The following is a 21,498-nucleotide window of genomic DNA, read 5'->3' as shown; positions in this document are numbered from 1 at the left end:
AAGCATTTAACCACTGACATATATGATGGAAAAGACCATTTACAGCCAATACAGGCAGTTTACCATAGGAAATATATGGTTTTCAAAGCTTTTTGACAGTTATAGCACCTTTTTGCCTGAGTCTTCTTACAGTCTTGCCTGATCTCCACCACTTTTATTAGTAGTACTCAAAGTGTGCCCATATATATGTGTCAAATTTGTTGTAAATATGTTATTTTGATAAGGAGTTTAGACAATTATATTCAGTGGCGTAACAAGCCAACACCGGGCCCTTAAGTAGGATTATCAAGGCGGGCCCCTTGATGACGCAATTGATGACATTGATGACGCAATGTCCGCGAGTAAGCTACCATGAATAGGGCAGGATATGATCATACACAGCATATAAGAGATGAGATGACTAACAAAATCAGGAGGAGCCTACGCTCACCAAAAAACAAACAAACAAAAAAACACTGGTGACAGCGCACCATAACACATTGTTAGGCCTAGGTCCAAATACATAAAAAAGATGCTCTCTTACATTATAGCGGGATTTTCCGGGCTTTCCTATGTGCAACTGCAAAGTTGGTGATTAGATCAGGATTGTGCGCACGGGCATTCTCAATTGACCATTTGCAGGGAGTTTGATTGACAGGCGATCTGACTAATCATAATCCGCCAGTTTGTCCCACAAAGCAGTCAGGAGAGTTAGTAGATTAACATTGGAGGATTTAAATTTGAAAAACAAAGTGTACTGACGTCTTAGCACTTTAAAACAACATTCCTTTTATGTTCATTCATGTTTATTTTAATGCTAGTCTACAGCGATCTGTCAGATCTGGATATTTTGGGGATATTTAATTTAATTTGATCAATCAATAAATTCCTCTTGAAACAAACTTTGTTGTATTATTTTAATTTAATACTGTGAAGTCACAAAACAGTATTTATTGTTTAAATGTCTCTAAAAAGTGACTACATTTGAAAGGTGAGACTTTTGCCGCTTTTCCATTACCAGTACCAGCTCAACTCGACTCGACTCGCTTTTCGCTCCGTTTTCCATTGCAGATAGTACCTCCACAATAGTATCTGGTCGTCATAGCGACGCCGCAGGAAACTGCTGTGACTTAATCTTCTACTCGAGATACATCCGCTGCCACACACACAGGACAAAGGAGGAAATCAAGTGTATGCTGTTTTTGGATGTTTTTGTTTTTGCTGTTTTTTATTCAGGATACTCCGTCTGGCGCGTGCAATGATGACGCAGTGAATAGTGACGATTCTCTCTGACCAGTCAGCAGTCTGCCGTGTTTTCACGTCACATTTTAGTATCGCCTCAGCTCGCTTAGAACCTCGCCGGAGGTGGTACGAAAAAAAGTACCTGGAAGCAGGTACAGGTACAACTTTTATACAGTGGAAAAAGTACACTGTGTTACACTGTGTAGTGGAAAAGCGCCATTTGTTTCATATCAAAAGTACTTGTCTGTCAGACGCGCAGTCTTCTCTCTGATCCGCAATGTATTTTTCACTGCGTGAGAACTTGGTGTGGTGTGAGAGTGGCGTCGCTTGTCAGACATAGCAACAGTAACTAAAGTGGGCGGGTCTTTGCGAATGGTCATTGACAGTATGGACGGGGATTCGCCAGTCCCAATTCAAAACAAATTCCATCACAATCCATCATTGTTCGTTTCAAACATGTGAGAGCATCAAAATGATCCATGGGTGAAATTGATTGGATTTAATTCATTTTTTTGTCAGTTCCTATCATAATTTTAACATTTTGGTGTTATTGTTTAGCTATTTACCTATGTTTTCAAATTTTCATTGTTTTTTTGTTGTTGTCTCGATCGGACTAACGGCTTTGAAGATAAACACAATTTTTTAAAGCTCTAAATGACACTTACAAAAACCATAAGGCGAAACCTGGCATGTTTGGTATTGTTGGACTCGGCAAGGATTCAGGAGTCTTAGGAGGTCACTCCTGTGAAAAAACACTGGCATTGTGTCAATGACGTATACTGAGTTTTTTGAGATACACCAATGTTCTCATAGACTATCATGGCACCCTGGACAAAGACACTGCGTGCCAATTTTCAGTAGACTAACAGTTGGGTGCGCTTATAGCTATTTTCATGAATTTTTTCACTGTTATAGCGCCAACAATTGGCCAATTGTCACAATTTTTTTCATGTCAACTCAGATTGAGCTTATGAACATGTGTCCCAAGTTTAGCGAAAATATCTCTTTCCGCTCACAAGTTATAACCATTTTATAGTGCCACCAAGTGGACAATTGTCATGATTTTTTTTCACATGACCTCAGATTGAGCTCATGAACATGTGTCCCAAGTTTTGCGAAAATATCTCTTTCCGTTCACAATTTATAACCGTTTTAGTAAAAGTGGCCCTGGTGCCGTCAAATATTTTGGTTCCCCTTATCGACCGTTAATTAAAATTTTGAATTATTTGGATGATTATTGATTGTCAGACTCCAGAGAATATTCCTGCAGTGGTTTGGTTCCGATCGGGCCAAAAACCTAGGAGAAGTTCGCAAAAATAGGTTTTTCAAAAAAATGCAATTTACTCGAAATTGGCGCCTGAAGGGCGAGCAAATCGGAGATAGCCATTTTGTCCGGCTTGAGCCAAGGATTCCAACGATATAAGACACTTGATCCTGGGACAAACGGTCTAAGAGTTATGAGCGATTTAGTACTTTTGGTTGCTGTAGCGCCACCTATGGGCCAATTGGGGTCATACTCTGATAGGTTGTCCCCAAATTGAGGCCTACCATCTGGCCAGGTTTCACGTCTCTAGGCCTTACGGTTTGTCCTGCACGATGCGTTTTACGAATCCTTACAATTACAATAGGGTTTCAGCATTTCATGCTTGAACCCCTAATAAGAATGAAGGCTTTTTGCCAGTTATAGCGCCACCTATGGTCCGATCTCCATGAAACTCTGCATGCTTCCTCACCATGTTCTGACACATACGCTCATCAATTTTTGTGAAGTTCTGAGTTTTCATTTGGGATTTATAGGCTTTTTAGTGTATTTTGCCACGCCCCTTTTCTAAATGACCCTGTTACAGCCACCCAAATGCAAAAGTTCAACTTTTTTTCGATAATTATTGATCTAGAGAGTCCAGAGAATTGTCCTAGACTGGTTTGGTTCCGATCGGGCCAAAAACCAGGGACTAGTTCGCAAAAGTAGGTTTTGGACAAAATCCGACATAGCAGAAAATTTTCCCTGCTTACATCCAAATCGGAGATAGCCATTTTGTCCGGCTTGAGCCAAGGATTCCAACGATATAAGACACTTGATCCTGGGACAAACGGTCTAAGAGTTATGAGCGATTTAGTACTTTTGGTTGCTGTAGCGCCACCTATGGGCCAATTGGGGTCATACTCTGATAGGTTGTCCCCAAATTGAGGCCTACCATCTGGCCAGGTTTCACGTCTCTAGGCCTTACGGTTTGTCCTGCACGATGCGTTTTACGAATCCTTACAATTACAATAGGGTTTCAGCATTTCATGCTTGAACCCCTAATAAGAATGAAGGCTTTTTGCCAGTTATAGCGCCACCTATGGTCCGATCTCCATGAAACTCTGCATGCTTCCTCACCATTTTCTGACACATACGCTCATCAATTTTTGTGAAGTTCTGAGTTTTCATTTGGGATTTATAGGCTTTTTAGTGTATTTTGCCACGCCCCTTTTCTAAATGACCCTGTTACAGCCACCCAAATGCAAAAGTTCAACTTTTTTTCGATAATTATTGATCTAGAGAGTCCAGAGAATTGTCCTAGACTGGTTTGGTTCCGATCGGGCCAAAAACCAGGGACTAGTTCGCAAAAGTAGGTTTTGGACAAAATCCGACATAGCAGAAAATTTTCCCTGCTTACATCCAAATCGGAGATAGCCATTTTGTCCGGCTTGAGCCAAGGATTCCAACGATATAAGACACTTGATCCTGGGACAAACGGTCTAAGAGTTATGAGCGATTTAGTACTTTTGGTTGCTGTAGCGCCACCTATGGGCCAATTGGGGTCATACTCTGATAGGTTGTCCCCAAATTGAGGCCTACCATCTGGCCAGGTTTCACGTCTCTAGGCCTTACGGTTTGTCCTGCACGATGCGTTTTACGAATCCTTACAATTACAATAGGGTTTCAGCATTTCATGCTTGAACCCCTAATAAGAATGAAGGCTTTTTGCCAGTTATAGCGCCACCTATGGTCCGATCTCCATGAAACTCTGCATGCTTCCTCACCATGTTCTGACACATACGCTCATCAATTTTTGTGAAGTTCTGAGTTTTCATTTGGGATTTATAGGCTTTTTAGTGTATTTTGCCACGCCCCTTTTCTAAATGACCCTGTTACAGCCACCCAAATGCAAAAGTTCAACTTTTTTTCGATAATTATTGATCTAGAGAGTCCAGAGAATTGTCCTAGACTGGTTTGGTTCCGATCGGGCCAAAAACCAGGGACTAGTTCGCAAAAGTAGGTTTTGGACAAAATCCGACATAGCAGAAAATTTTCCCTGCTTACATCCAAATCGGAGATAGCCATTTTGTCCGGCTTGAGCCAAGGATTCCAACGATATAAGACACTTGATCCTGGGACAAACGGTCTAAGAGTTATGAGCGATTTAGTACTTTTGGTTGCTGTAGCGCCACCTATGGGCCAATTGGGGTCATACTCTGATAGGTTGTCCCCAAATTGAGGCCTACCATCTGGCCAGGTTTCACGTCTCTAGGCCTTACGGTTTGTCCTGCACGATGCGTTTTACGAATCCTTACAATTACAATAGGGTTTCAGCATTTCATGCTTGAACCCCTAATAAGAATGAAGGCTTTTTGCCAGTTATAGCGCCACCTATGGTCCGATCTCCATGAAACTCTGCATGCTTCCTCACCATGTTCTGACACATACGCTCATCAATTTTTGTGAAGTTCTGAGTTTTCATTTGGGATTTATAGGCTTTTTAGTGTATTTTGCCACGCCCCTTTTCTAAATGACCCTGTTACAGCCACCCAAATGCAAAAGTTCAACTTTTTTTCGATAATTATTGATCTAGAGAGTCCAGAGAATTGTCCTAGACTGGTTTGGTTCCGATCGGGCCAAAAACCAGGGACTAGTTCGCAAAAGTAGGTTTTGGACAAAATCCGACATAGCAGAAAATTTTCCCTGCTTACATCCAAATCGGAGATAGCCATTTTGTCCGGCTTGAGCCAAGGATTCCAACGATATAAGACACTTGATCCTGGGACAAACGGTCTAAGAGTTATGAGCGATTTAGTACTTTTGGTTGCTGTAGCGCCACCTATGGGCCAATTGGGGTCATACTCTGATAGGTTGTCCCCAAATTGAGGCCTACCATCTGGCCAGGTTTCACGTCTCTAGGCCTTACGGTTTGTCCTGCACGATGCGTTTTACGAATCCTTACAATTACAATAGGGTTTCAGCATTTCATGCTTGAACCCCTAATAAGAATGAAGGCTTTTTGCCAGTTATAGCGCCACCTATGGTCCGATCTCCATGAAACTCTGCATGCTTCCTCACCATGTTCTGACACATACGCTCATCAATTTTTGTGAAGTTCTGAGTTTTCATTTGGGATTTATAGGCTTTTTAGTGTATTTTGCCACGCCCCTTTTCTAAATGACCCTGTTACAGCCACCCAAATGCAAAAGTTCAACTTTTTTTCGATAATTATTGATCTAGAGAGTCCAGAGAATTGTCCTAGACTGGTTTGGTTCCGATCGGGCCAAAAACCAGGGACTAGTTCGCAAAAGTAGGTTTTGGACAAAATCCGACATAGCAGAAAATTTTCCCTGCTTACATCCAAATCGGAGATAGCCATTTTGTCCGGCTTGAGCCAAGGATTCCAACGATATAAGACACTTGATCCTGGGACAAACGGTCTAAGAGTTATGAGCGATTTAGTACTTTTGGTTGCTGTAGCGCCACCTATGGGCCAATTGGGGTCATACTCTGATAGGTTGTCCCCAAATTGAGGCCTACCATCTGGCCAGGTTTCACGTCTCTAGGCCTTACGGTTTGTCCTGCACGATGCGTTTTACGAATCCTTACAATTACAATAGGGTTTCAGCATTTCATGCTTGAACCCCTAATAAGAATGAAGGCTTTTTGCCAGTTATAGCGCCACCTATGGTCCGATCTCCATGAAACTCTGCATGCTTCCTCACCATGTTCTGACACATACGCTCATCAATTTTTGTGAAGTTCTGAGTTTTCATTTGGGATTTATAGGCTTTTTAGTGTATTTTGCCACGCCCCTTTTCTAAATGACCCTGTTACAGCCACCCAAATGCAAAAGTTCAACTTTTTTTCGATAATTATTGATCTAGAGAGTCCAGAGAATTGTCCTAGACTGGTTTGGTTCCGATCGGGCCAAAAACCAGGGACTAGTTCGCAAAAGTAGGTTTTGGACAAAATCCGACATAGCAGAAAATTTTCCCTGCTTACATCCAAATCGGAGATAGCCATTTTGTCCGGCTTGAGCCAAGGATTCCAACGATATAAGACACTTGATCCTGGGACAAACGGTCTAAGAGTTATGAGCGATTTAGTACTTTTGGTTGCTGTAGCGCCACCTATGGGCCAATTGGGGTCATACTCTGATAGGTTGTCCCCAAATTGAGGCCTACCATCTGGCCAGGTTTCACGTCTCTAGGCCTTACGGTTTGTCCTGCACGATGCGTTTTACGAATCCTTACAATTACAATAGGGTTTCAGCATTTCATGCTTGAACCCCTAATAAGAATGAAGGCTTTTTGCCAGTTATAGCGCCACCTATGGTCCGATCTCCATGAAACTCTGCATGCTTCCTCACCATGTTCTGACACATACGCTCATCAATTTTTGTGAAGTTCTGAGTTTTCATTTGGGATTTATAGGCTTTTTAGTGTATTTTGCCACGCCCCTTTTCTAAATGACCCTGTTACAGCCACCCAAATGCAAAAGTTCAACTTTTTTTCGATAATTATTGATCTAGAGAGTCCAGAGAATTGTCCTAGACTGGTTTGGTTCCGATCGGGCCAAAAACCAGGGACTAGTTCGCAAAAGTAGGTTTTGGACAAAATCCGACATAGCAGAAAATTTTCCCTGCTTACATCCAAATCGGAGATAGCCATTTTGTCCGGCTTGAGCCAAGGATTCCAACGATATAAGACACTTGATCCTGGGACAAACGGTCTAAGAGTTATGAGCGATTTAGTACTTTTGGTTGCTGTAGCGCCACCTATGGGCCAATTGGGGTCATACTCTGATAGGTTGTCCCCAAATTGAGGCCTACCATCTGGCCAGGTTTCACGTCTCTAGGCCTTACGGTTTGTCCTGCACGATGCGTTTTACGAATCCTTACAATTACAATAGGGTTTCAGCATTTCATGCTTGAACCCCTAATAAGAATGAAGGCTTTTTGCCAGTTATAGCGCCACCTATGGTCCGATCTCCATGAAACTCTGCATGCTTCCTCACCATGTTCTGACACATACGCTCATCAATTTTTGTGAAGTTCTGAGTTTTCATTTGGGATTTATAGGCTTTTTAGTGTATTTTGCCACGCCCCTTTTCTAAATGACCCTGTTACAGCCACCCAAATGCAAAAGTTCAACTTTTTTTCGATAATTATTGATCTAGAGAGTCCAGAGAATTGTCCTAGACTGGTTTGGTTCCGATCGGGCCAAAAACCAGGGACTAGTTCGCAAAAGTAGGTTTTGGACAAAATCCGACATAGCAGAAAATTTTCCCTGCTTACATCCAAATCGGAGATAGCCATTTTGTCCGGCTTGAGCCAAGGATTCCAACGATATAAGACACTTGATCCTGGGACAAACGGTCTAAGAGTTATGAGCGATTTAGTACTTTTGGTTGCTGTAGCGCCACCTATGGGCCAATTGGGGTCATACTCTGATAGGTTGTCCCCAAATTGAGGCCTACCATCTGGCCAGGTTTCACGTCTCTAGGCCTTACGGTTTGTCCTGCACGATGCGTTTTACGAATCCTTACAATTACAATAGGGTTTCAGCATTTCATGCTTGAACCCCTAATAAGAATGAAGGCTTTTTGCCAGTTATAGCGCCACCTATGGTCCGATCTCCATGAAACTCTGCATGCTTCCTCACCATGTTCTGACACATACGCTCATCAATTTTTGTGAAGTTCTGAGTTTTCATTTGGGATTTATAGGCTTTTTAGTGTATTTTGCCACGCCCCTTTTCTAAATGACCCTGTTACAGCCACCCAAATGCAAAAGTTCAACTTTTTTTCGATAATTATTGATCTAGAGAGTCCAGAGAATTGTCCTAGACTGGTTTGGTTCCGATCGGGCCAAAAACCAGGGACTAGTTCGCAAAAGTAGGTTTTGGACAAAATCCGACATAGCAGAAAATTTTCCCTGCTTACATCCAAATCGGAGATAGCCATTTTGTCCGGCTTGAGCCAAGGATTCCAACGATATAAGACACTTGATCCTGGGACAAACGGTCTAAGAGTTATGAGCGATTTAGTACTTTTGGTTGCTGTAGCGCCACCTATGGGCCAATTGGGGTCATACTCTGATAGGTTGTCCCCAAATTGAGGCCTACCATCTGGCCAGGTTTCACGTCTCTAGGCCTTACGGTTTGTCCTGCACGATGCGTTTTACGAATCCTTACAATTACAATAGGGTTTCAGCATTTCATGCTTGAACCCCTAATAAGAATGAAGGCTTTTTGCCAGTTATAGCGCCACCTATGGTCCGATCTCCATGAAACTCTGCATGCTTCCTCACCATGTTCTGACACATACGCTCATCAATTTTTGTGAAGTTCTGAGTTTTCATTTGGGATTTATAGGCTTTTTAGTGTATTTTGCCACGCCCCTTTTCTAAATGACCCTGTTACAGCCACCCAAATGCAAAAGTTCAACTTTTTTTCGATAATTATTGATCTAGAGAGTCCAGAGAATTGTCCTAGACTGGTTTGGTTCCGATCGGGCCAAAAACCAGGGACTAGTTCGCAAAAGTAGGTTTTGGACAAAATCCGACATAGCAGAAAATTTTCCCTGCTTACATCCAAATCGGAGATAGCCATTTTGTCCGGCTTGAGCCAAGGATTCCAACGATATAAGACACTTGATCCTGGGACAAACGGTCTAAGAGTTATGAGCGATTTAGTACTTTTGGTTGCTGTAGCGCCACCTATGGGCCAATTGGGGTCATACTCTGATAGGTTGTCCCCAAATTGAGGCCTACCATCTGGCCAGGTTTCACGTCTCTAGGCCTTACGGTTTGTCCTGCACGATGCGTTTTACGAATCCTTACAATTACAATAGGGTTTCAGCATTTCATGCTTGAACCCCTAATAAGAATGAAGGCTTTTTGCCAGTTATAGCGCCACCTATGGTCCGATCTCCATGAAACTCTGCATGCTTCCTCACCATGTTCTGACACATACGCTCATCAATTTTTGTGAAGTTCTGAGTTTTCATTTGGGATTTATAGGCTTTTTAGTGTATTTTGCCACGCCCCTTTTCTAAATGACCCTGTTACAGCCACCCAAATGCAAAAGTTCAACTTTTTTTCGATAATTATTGATCTAGAGAGTCCAGAGAATTGTCCTAGACTGGTTTGGTTCCGATCGGGCCAAAAACCAGGGACTAGTTCGCAAAAGTAGGTTTTGGACAAAATCCGACATAGCAGAAAATTTTCCCTGCTTACATCCAAATCGGAGATAGCCATTTTGTCCGGCTTGAGCCAAGGATTCCAACGATATAAGACACTTGATCCTGGGACAAACGGTCTAAGAGTTATGAGCGATTTAGTACTTTTGGTTGCTGTAGCGCCACCTATGGGCCAATTGGGGTCATACTCTGATAGGTTGTCCCCAAATTGAGGCCTACCATCTGGCCAGGTTTCACGTCTCTAGGCCTTACGGTTTGTCCTGCACGATGCGTTTTACGAATCCTTAAGCCCTCATTATGCTTCTGCGTCAACTCCACGGCGTAGCTACGCCGTCACTCCAACGGCGTCGTGACCGTTTTATGGTTCTGCGTCGGGTTGCGTTGCATCGCGGTGCATTTCACCGCCAGAACGCTAGGGGGTGGTGTGGTTCGCGAATCTCTTTCCTAGTTTGTTTTGGTTCCATGCGCCGGTTCCGCTTTTTCATTTCCGAAGCGAGCGAAAGAGAGAGAGTGTTGTTGCAGCTGGAGCTAATCAACGTTGAACAACAAATGATTTTATTGCAAATGTTTAATCGTAGAAGAAAAAGAAGACGTCAGCGAAGGTGGTCTGTACGACCAGTGCACGAAGACAGGGGAAGGATTGGCGAATTTGTTACGGTTGTTCGACCGCTGAGGGACTTGGACGAAGAAATGCACTTGAAGTATTTTCGGATGTCGAAAGGTCGATTTGACGATCTTGTTCATCGTTTAAAGCCGTTAATACAGCATCAGACTACACACAGTATGCCTATTGACCTCGCTCAGAGACTGGCAGTGACTTTAAAGATTTTATCTTCGGGTGCAAACCAACAGATCCCCGGGTTGGGCTACAAAATGGGTGCGACCACGGTGTCCCGCATAGTATCGGAGGTCTGCAAAGCGCTGTAGCCCGAATTTTTGCCCTGCCCTTCAACCAGCCAGTGGGAAGCTATTGCTTCAGATTTCTGGCGACTTTGGAACTTCCCAAACTGCGTTGGAAGCCTCGACGGGAAACATGTTAACTTGGTTAATTACTTGATATCCATGATGTACCCGTGATCATTGTATTGTAAATAAACAACAAACTTTTTTTCAAAACAAACATTGATTTGATTGATTGAAGTTTATTTCTAGCAACAACAAAAAAAAGAAAAGAATATATATAAATATATACATACACTACCGGTCAAAAGTTTTAGATCGGTAAGATTTTTAATGTTTTTAAAAGAAGTCTCTTCTGCTCACCAGCTGTGTTTATTTGATTAAAAATACAAAGCAAAAACAGTATAATTGTGAAATATTATTAAAACAGCTGTTTTCTATGTGAATATACAGTAAAGTGTAATTTATTCCTGTGATCAAAACTGAATTTTCAGAATCATTTCTCCAGTCTTCAGTGTCACAATGATGTATAATCTGACCAATCACAGCCCCTGCGGTCTGCGTCACCGCGACGCGTAGTTACAATTTTTTGGAGGTGCACGTCAAGCTACGGCGGAGGGGTCGCGTCGAGGTTCGCGTCGACGCAGAGGGGTCCGCGGGGGTACGCCGTCGATTCGACGCAGAAGCATAAAACAGGCTTTACAATTACAATAGGGTTTCAGCATTTCATGCTTGAACCCCTAATAAGAATGAAGGCTTTTTGCCAGTTATAGCGCCACCTATGGTCCGATCTCCATGAAACTCTGCATGCTTCCTCACCATGTTCTGACACATACGCTCATCAATTTTTGTGAAGTTCTGAGTTTTCATTTGGGATTTATAGGCTTTTTAGTGTATTTTGCCACGCCCCTTTTCTAAATGACCCTGTTACAGCCACCTAAATGCAAAAGTTCAACTTTTTTTCGATAATTATTGATCTAGAGAGTCCAGAGAATTGTCCTAGACTGGTTTGGTTCCGATCGGGCCAAAAACCAGGGACTAGTTCGCAAAAGTAGGTTTTGGACAAAATCCGACATAGCAGAAAATTTTCCCTGCTTACATCCAAATCGGAGATAGCCATTTTGTCCGGCTTGAGCCAAGGATTCCAACGATATAAGACACTTGATCCTGGGACAAACGGTCTAAGAGTTATGAGCGATTTAGTACTTTTGGTTGCTGTAGCGCCACCTATGGGCCAATTGGGGTCATACTCTGATAGGTTGTCCCCAAATTGAGGCCTACCATCTGGCCAGGTTTCACGTCTCTAGGCCTTACGGTTTGTCCTGCACGATGCGTTTTACGAATCCTTACAATTACAATAGGGTTTCAGCATTTCATGCTTGAACCCCTAATAAGAATGAAGGCTTTTTGCCAGTTATAGCGCCACCTATGGTCCGATCTCCATGAAACTCTGCATGCTTCCTCACCATGTTCTGACACATACGCTCATCAATTTTTGTGAAGTTCTGAGTTTTCATTTGGGATTTATAGGCTTTTTAGTGTATTTTGCCACGCCCCTTTTCTAAATGACCCTGTTACAGCCACCCAAATGCAAAAGTTCAACTTTTTTTCGATAATTATTGATCTAGAGAGTCCAGAGAATTGTCCTAGACTGGTTTGGTTCCGATCGGGCCAAAAACCAGGGACTAGTTCGCAAAAGTAGGTTTTGGACAAAATCCGACATAGCAGAAAATTTTCCCTGCTTACATCCAAATCGGAGATAGCCATTTTGTCCGGCTTGAGCCAAGGATTCCAACGATATAAGACACTTGATCCTGGGACAAACGGTCTAAGAGTTATGAGCGATTTAGTACTTTTGGTTGCTGTAGCGCCACCTATGGGCCAATTGGGGTCATACTCTGATAGGTTGTCCCCAAATTGAGGCCTACCATCTGGCCAGGTTTCACGTCTCTAGGCCTTACGGTTTGTCCTGCACGATGCGTTTTACGAATCCTTACAATTACAATAGGGTTTCAGCATTTCATGCTTGAACCCCTAATTAACCAGATTGAAGGAAGGCACTGGTTTTTCCAAAGAAGAGCAGTCTCAATTTAACTCATTCCTTTTTTCCTTCTCATCTCCCACTCTCTCTTGTCCACATTTGACACAGTCAAGATCCTAAATGAATACTATAGCCGTAGACAACGGAATGCTAAGAGTCCTTGTCAGACAAAGCGAAATATATCTGTACTGTATATGCAATGGCCTTCTTGTTTCGATGGAAAGCAGTAGGCTTATCTTTAAAAAATGTCATGCCTCTATTCACGCTTGTATTCAAACCATCTTTTAATATGTGAATATATGTGTGCACACCCTCTACAGCTGTACTTGTGCGGTTTAACAAATAGAATCCTATTTCTGACTTTCATAATGAGTCTGATGCCTAAAATGAAACCCACATGCCCATTTGGGCGGGAAACACGTGGCCGACTCTGCCCAGCAGGTACTCTGGAGAGCTGACCTTTGAGTCAAAGGTCACATGACCAAGTAGTAGGGATGTCCCGATCTGATCCACGGCATCGGTATCGTGCCGATACTGGCCCAAAACGCTAGATCGGATATCAGAGGGGAGAAAAAAATGTATCCGATCCGATACCCATTAGGGGTGGAACGGTACGTATTCATACTGAACGTACGTTCGGTGCATGGATTTGCACAGAGAATACACTCGCGTGCACATTAATTAATGTAATACGGAAATAACGTTACTGTTAGATACGCGCATATGCAGGTTCTTTAGGGACAATCTGTAGCCCCACCATAGCTCTGAACGCGTGTCTATATCGCTTCAAACGTCCACTTTATCATTATACGCGCGCGGCGCGTCCTATTCGCTTTGGACGCGCGAATGGATTCAAACTGTTCAAGCATCGAACTAGACCGAGTTTGACGCTCTATTCGCGTTTAGTGTGAACGCAGCAAAATGAACAGGCTGCGATGTCAAGATTGCAATGCTGGAATGTGTGTGTGTGTGTGTCAGAGAGAGAGAGAGGCACGGGCGCGATCGAACAGTGGAAACATAAAAACATACTCCGTCATTTTCATACAGGACATCATTAAAACTGCAAAAAGTGTTTTAAGCCTACTTATATGTGTAAAACACAACATTGTGCTTTTGTCAAACTGTAAACTCTTGTCAAACTGTAACTGCCACCCAACCAAAAAAAAAACACACACACACACACACACGCTGTTTAAAAGCAAAAATGATCTAATCTTTTGGACATTCATCATATTGCATTAGTTTTCATTTCTTGTCCTAAAACAGAGCACTAATCTGTTTGTTTTTAATTTACACATTCTACATTGAATAGAAAAAAAAGAAAATCAAATGTGTTTTTAAAAGTAGTATTATTTTATACAGAAATAAATTATTTATAATTCAGATGAGAATAAAGTTAAAGTTAATAAAAATTTTAAGGAAACAAATATATTGATCTGAAATATAGCAAATTAATTTTAAATTCATTCAGGTTACCAAACATATCTCAAGGTCTTTTGAATAAAGGGTGGCAGTCTTTCATTATCAACTGTTGTTGTGGACTATATACTGGAGAAGTATTTGTTCTCCATTTGTGTGAGATGTTTTATGTGGCTAATTGAGCAAAGTGCTTCCATATATTTTATTATTAGTAGTAGTATTAGTTCAAGAATAAAATAAAAATATCGGATTGATATCGGTATCGGCAAATAGCCAAAGCTGCGGCATCGGTATCGTATCGGAAGTGAAAAAGTGGTATCGGGACATCCCTACCAAGTAGGTCAGGGTAGCAGAGCAGCTGTGGGTTTACCTTCAAATACAACACACGCACCCACTAATGTTACGTGGTTCAGACCATTATACATGCAGTGGGACTGTATATATCTAATGAATTTTAATGGGGCATCTAAGTGCCCAGAGAGAAAGACACCTGTACGTTTGACTTAAATAGAGACATGACCTTCTAATGGCCAATCATATTAATGTCTTCAGAAGAGATGGATTACACATACTGTATACGAGTACACAGTTTTTTTTAATGCTCTGTTCGAACATAATTTACTCAAAACTGTACTGAAGGATAGAAAAAAAAAGGAAAAAAAAGGTACTTTCTACATAAAATGATGTTACTCAAGCCAAAAAAAAAAAAAAAAAATATATATATATATATATATATATATATATATATATATATATATATATATATATATATATATATATATAATTAATTAATTTAAAGGAATATAAAAAACTACTTTTAAAAAAGAAAGAAAAAACAATGTCTTTTTTTAAGAGTCCTTTTAGGAATCTCATTTGAGCTTTTCTTTTACAGGTACACCACCACTCTATCTCTCTCTCTCTCTCTGCCCCTTTTGTCTCACCTCATAGTGTGAATGCACTCTGGTTCTTTATTGAAGGCATATGCGTAGCCACTAGAGGTGGTGCCAAAGTCGATGGCCACCACCACCACATAGGGGTGCCTCGTAGGCTCATTCTCTTCTGAGGCATTCTGTAGAAAGACAAAAGGGAAAAGAAGCAGAGGGAAACAGAGACATGAAAAGAGGTAGAGAGATACTGTCAAGTATATGTCAAGCATTAAATTGTTGCATATAATTGCAGCTCAGGGTAAATAAGAAGATCCATTAAGGCCCCATTTGCACACCGGACATTTCCTTCATGTAATGGGTGACGTCATGCTGGCAATAAAAAGCTGAGCTCACCAGTACATGTGTGGGGGAAAGTGGCATGATGCCTGGGTCGCCCATACTCTTGGCTGGAGATGGAGTAGCCATTGCATCTGCAAAGTGAAAGAAAAAAGAAGAAAGAAAGTTTAACATTCAAATAAAACATTTCAAACCACAAAGACAAGTCTATATTCAAGTTAATAATTTAGTGCATTGTTGGGCTTATACGGATAATGATAATATTAATACATTTCAGTGTTTTAAAGATAATTTTGTTTGCCTTTATATAATAAACATTTTTGTTACTGTTTGGTTGTCAGTTGAGAAACAATGTATTGAGGTAAAGCTGTTTTAAGGTGCCATTTGTGAAATGTCTACTGGTCATAGTGTAGCGATATACAGTATGAAGCACAGCTCAAACCTAGCAGATTTCTGCTTCTCAATCTGTGAATCCGCAATACCAACTTAAATCTGTTACGAAATCTTTTAACCTCAAGAGTGACTGGGATCACATGGATTCAAATTTAAATGAAAATTCAGCACAAAAAAAAAAAAGTCAATATGACCACACCTTTAGTCTACAGTAGGTTCTCCATTTGAATGTTTTTTTTTTTTTTTCGAACACATGGATGTTTCTCTGTTTTATATTGTATACAGTTGGACCTTTTTGAAAATGAGTCAAAATACTGCAATTCTTGAAGATAACCAAAAACTTTTCTTTTGGGTTGCCATTAAAATACATTTAAATGGCATTGGGAATATCAGGAAGCACTCTAAGGCTCAGTTTCATGGTCACAGATGGAGACCAGGACTAAATGGCACCATCAATGGTGATTCTCCTGGAAATTATTTTCAGTGGGAACGAGACTTAAAAGCCTCAATTAATGTTCAGCGAATTCGTCTGAAAGACCATTCATTTGGCCGTATCTTTTTTTATAACATCGCTTATGTCTAACATTTTACATTATTTGGTCATAAAATCATCAAATCCTTTAAGAGCTTTAGACCACTACAGCAACAGCTGCTCCCCTCCACACTGACATTTGAATCGAATTAGAGGTTGTATTTGTCCATTCCCGTCGTCCTCATTAGCCGGGCCTAATAGCTTCGCTAAAACACTTGGATGCTGAGCACCCTGAACACTAAACGAGCGCCCGGGTTCCTCACTCCGCGGGATGCCACGTTTTTCTGAGCATTCATCCTTTTTTCCCGCCTTTACCCCATACTGAGCGGCAGAGTGAACAGAATAAGCGTGGCGCTCTTCAGCGAGTAATTACGGGTTGAGTGACTGGCTACCTGCAGCTCGCACTTCATTTCAACCACTCACCACATGCACAAGCTCCAGCTACCGAGATTGATTTTAAAATGGGACAATGGAACATCAAAATCAATACTGAAGGAGTAAAATGATTGTCTATAATGATAAATGCCTATAAGTGAAGTGTTATTCAGAAACACACACTTGACCATCTTTTTATACTTTTCCACGAATGGATTTGCGGGTTAAAGGAACTTAAGTTTGTTTACATGGCAACACGGCTCACTGTACTTCATTATAACACATTAAAGTTGCGTGAAGGTAATTACACAACGTCAATGGCGACCGTTTCCCTGGCGGCTGATTGAGAGCTATACTTGATTAGGGCTGTGATTGTGTTTTGTATGTGTGTGTATGTGTATTACACGTCTTTTCAATAAGGCTCTTTAAGTCACAACAGAGAATCCAAACATGCGTGGGAACTGGAAAGCAGAAAATGGGCATAAACGGTGGGAAATGACTTGCATTATGACCAGAGTGTGAAATGGATCTATTCCTTTGATTTTCCTGCTGTTTTAAAGACTTATTTACACATAAGCATGAAAATAAATGCATCTATAGACTGACCTGACCTGAATAGATGTACCTTGAATTGTTGTCAACAAGAAAAAAACAATGTAAATCTATTCTTTTACTCAGGATTGGCTGACATAATGAGCTGTTTTAACACAAAACCTACACAAATAAAATACAGTAAAAAACTATCAAGATGAAGTTATCACTTCAAGTTGTTGGCCATTTAGGTGCATTATTATTATTATTGAGCAAAATTTTGAATGTTTACTCAGCAGGTTTTTGGAAAAGTTCAAATCCAACTCACATCTAAAGTTTCAGAAAACACAGAACACAAAAGGACTCTTTCAATGAGGCGATCATATATACTAGACCCAATACACATGCGTTGATCCAAGCAGCAAAAATAAACATAAATGAGAGAGAGGACGGAGGGAGAAAAAAGTATCCTGTTTTCACCCCTCCTCTTGTCCACAAGAGAAAAGGAGTGAATAAACGGGGTGTTCAAGCTCCGTTCTGGAATGTTATACAAAATTCTGACAGGAAGCAGGAGGAGTCAGAGGTCATCCCTCCTCTGTGGAATTACAAATTCAGAAGAATTCCAAGCAGCCCAGTACACAGAAATAATAGAGTTCAGAGACATATGGATCACTGACATGCACAGACAAAAGCGATCCTAGGTCTGGAATCTATTATCTATAAAATATGCAACATTGTGATATAGTTGAGACAAAGTGAAGAGTGAGAATCAGAGATCTGAGATATTTGTAAATATGAAGAAGGTTGTACAATCAACTCAAAATGCCAGTCATAAATGTCACTTTTTATTGTTTAAAAAAAAAAATATAATAATTAGATATCAATAGAAAAATGTTATGTGAATGGGCTTTTTCTGCCATTCTCAAAAAGCATTCTGCTTCGTCCCCCCCACTCCTTACTGAGGACCTTTTACTTACTTTGAGGTCACATGCCTCATTTCCCCAGACAAAACAGAATTAGAAAGAAAAAACAAATATTAATGCTAGACTGTTCTCTTATATCAAATGAAAATGCAGGACAAATGTTTGGACAGTGTTCATGGCACCATTATTTTCTTAAGACAAATGTCAGGACTGAAGCAGACCAAAGGAAATTTGGCAAAATCGGAGAAAAGAAGAGAAACAAACATATTAACAGGTTATAGTTTATAGTTATCACGTTTTTAAAGTTTGCGCAGAGAGAACTTAAGGGTTTTCTTTTAGAACCGTGTCGGGTTAGCGGCCCCTAACTAATGATCGTTGCGACAGAAGTTAATTAATCAAAACTAACTTTAGCTGGACAATAACTTTATTCTAGAACTGCTGTAAAGCCAAAACAAATCGCTGTTACTTTAATTTCCTATTATCACTGTAAAGCTGCTTTGAAACAATCTATGTTGTTAAAAGCGCTATATAAATGAAGGTGACTTGACTTATAGTTGCAAAATTAATTGTAATATTATAAAGTAAAAAACTCATTAATTCTTAATCATAACTTAATTAAAGTTTGATTAAGTTATGAAAGCCATGTCTTCAGAAAAACTCTTAAGTGGCTTTTTGTTGAGTTTATGTTCATATTCATCAAATCTTCAACAGATCAACATGGGAGCAGCTGGGGTACTTGTAAGGTTAGGATACTTAAGTTAGTTGTTCTTTAGGCCAAAAGACACAGAATAAATATGTTTGATATCTAAATGTTTGACTTTTTTTTTTAACCATGTTGGAATTGAAACTGGGAATCAATAAAAATCTGAATTGATAAGCAGAATTGGAATCGAAATCGCTAAAATCCTAACGATACCTAACCGGAGAAATAGCTTCAAGTGCCTTCGATCTGGATGATTTTATTCCATGGCTAGCACATACAGACAGAGACATCTGTAAAATATTACAACTCTGGATCACACACTACAGTTTTGATCCATTATGAATTATATATTTTTTTTTTTACAGTTCTCAAATCTCAACATGTCTGAGACTAATGGCCTCTTACTCTGTAACTTTTGGTTTGAATTTTTTCCAAAAATAATAACCAAATGCAGAGATACAGAAATGCGAATCCATCATGATGTCAAGTAAAGAATTCCCTGGTAAATGAAAACAGATCAGGAAAAGGGAAAACGTAAAGTGTATCCATATCTCAAGCTGAAATACAAGTGTTTTTTTTGTTTGTTTTTTTTTATAAATTTAACTTTCCAATGAATTCTGTGTGAACAGTAGAGTTTACAGCAGAAGCTACACTGTAGTGTGTGATCCCGAGTTGTAATTTTGTACAGACCCCTCTGTCTGTGTATGCTAGCAATGAAATAAATTCATTAACCAGATTAAAGGCACTTGAAGCTAATTCTCTCTTTGGAAGTTCAAAATACAAGTACCCTAGGGTTGGGTAATGTTTGAATTTTAGCGATTTCGATTCCAATTCCAATTGTAAGTCGCTTCGGATAAAAGCATCTGCTAAATTATTAAATGTAGGCTAAATGATTTTTAAGGCCTGAAAGCAAAACACACTGAGCTCAGTTATATTCTATCAAGCCGCCAACAGCTATCAAGACAAGCCATCTCAAAGACATGCCATTGACAGGGCAGGGCTGCTCCAGTTCACGTGTATGTGAAGGTCCATTCAGAAACGCAGCACTATAAAAGCCAAAAACACAGCCGTCCGGTCATCTCGCTCACACTAACTGTGTCCAGCTGGCCCTATTCACTCACAAACACATACACACAAATAAACACTCACATTCATACACAAACACTCCTCCCACACACAGTGGGTGAGAGAAGCCACACAACAGCTGCGACTGCTGCAATCTTATTACTTTCTCTCTGTCTGTTAGGGTTGTCAGTAGGGATGCGAATGATTAATCGATGACCGCGACATAGTTACTTATTATAAATGTATTAATGTCTTGAAGCCATTCAATGGATTAGGTATGCTAGCAGTTTATTTTGAAACATAATTAACCATGAGTCCAAAAACGGTAATTTTACTGAACATAAGAACTACTTACTTAACACCACAACACAATAAAAGTACATAGAATAAACTAATGAGAGGTGATCTTCCAGTGCTTTTTCAGCTATGCGCTCCTATATTCTATGGTGCATAGTAAATCAAGACCTGTCAATCTGGGGTGCGTTTCCCAAAGCCAACTATGGTCGCAAGTTCCGTTGTTATCAGTACAATTCAACAGAACTTGCGACCGTAGATGGCTAAAGATGCTTTTGGGAAACGCACTCCTGAGCGATCAATCCAATTCAGTGTCCAATTGGTCTCTACACATCGTCCCTACCCACTATACCCACATACCACACCTGAGATCCAGTTTCCATTGGTTGAACTTTCAAATGACATTGGAAATGCATTATATAATATTTGTGACGGATTGGATACCGGAAGTCCTAGCTTTAGCCAAGCAGCATGTCATTCACTCCGTGATCTATGCATGTTCTGTTTGGGCTCAATCAAGACCACCTGCTCTAAATGGAGAAATGCGATCTACTACGGTTTACAAATGTTTGGAGTGGGTGTTCCTGCAAATATTCCATTAAATATTTGCCCTCTGGTTCTCCGAAACGGGCGTAAGAAGCTTCATCACCGCATGTTATCGCTGGTTAACCCTTTGACGCGTACGATCGTTCACACCGCTGTGATTAGAACGATCAGATCGCGTGATCATCAACTTCTAAATTCAAATTTGCATTCGCAAGTTGGCTGGCGCTAAGCCAGAGACAGACGCTCTCAGCACTGTCATATTATATAACAACTATTCAGTGTTTTCAGCCACATAAGGTTTATTTTAGGTTTCAGACATTTAAATACACATAAGTACTAGCAAAACAACATTTATAGTTTGTAAAATACACACTGTCTATGGAAGCGGCAATAACAATCCTTTCAATTATAAATTGATGACGTGTTTAGATACACATTGTGTAGGTATACAATTTACTCTGTTCTTCTCACACTTCACCAGCCACTTACTTTAATGTATTTCGGGAGAAGTGGATGAATTGACGTGTTCTAGATCTAAATCTAACAGATACAATTCTCTGAACTGCAGTGTGTATACCAACATGGCGCCCATTGTGCGTTATAGATCAACTATCATGAATCATGATCATTATAAAGGTTTCTTAAATGACAAAACACATTCACTTACATGTATTTAAGAATAAAAATATCAGCCAAGGACTGACTGACATGTAACGCAACCAATCACTGTTCGTTTTATTCTGCGTCATGTTTAGTGTGAAAATGTAAGGTCGATGTCCATACAATAACAGACCGGCGTACATCTAACAAATTATTCATTCAAGAACGTTGTGCAAGTTTACTGCAACAATAGAGCCGCGAACCTCACGTACTTTTGAAAATCCAG

General features: G+C 40.4%; 1 protein-coding gene across 3 annotated transcripts in view; it reads right to left on the bottom strand.

Annotated features, from left to right (window-relative positions):
- The window catches only part of hspa12a (heat shock protein 12A), a 54,633-nt gene that overhangs the window by 22,963 nt on the left and 10,172 nt on the right, over positions 1 to 21,498 (bottom strand). For all 3 annotated transcript variants that reach the window (XM_082144105.1, XM_082144107.1, XM_082144106.1), the window contains 2 exons: positions 15,308 to 15,384; positions 14,969 to 15,096 (listed from right to left, as the gene is read on the bottom strand). In XM_082144105.1, coding sequence (XP_082000231.1) covers positions 14,969 to 15,096; positions 15,308 to 15,384 — 205 coding nt within the window. The remainder of the gene's footprint in view (positions 1 to 14,968; positions 15,097 to 15,307; positions 15,385 to 21,498) is intronic.

Source organism: Leuciscus leuciscus (genome assembly GCF_965113295.1).
Source record: "Leuciscus leuciscus genome assembly, chromosome: 17".
NCBI classification, from domain to species: domain Eukaryota; kingdom Metazoa; phylum Chordata; class Actinopteri; order Cypriniformes; family Leuciscidae; genus Leuciscus; species Leuciscus leuciscus.
The sequence above is the reverse complement of the archived record's forward strand: the minus strand, read 5'-3'. Positions and strand labels throughout refer to the sequence as shown.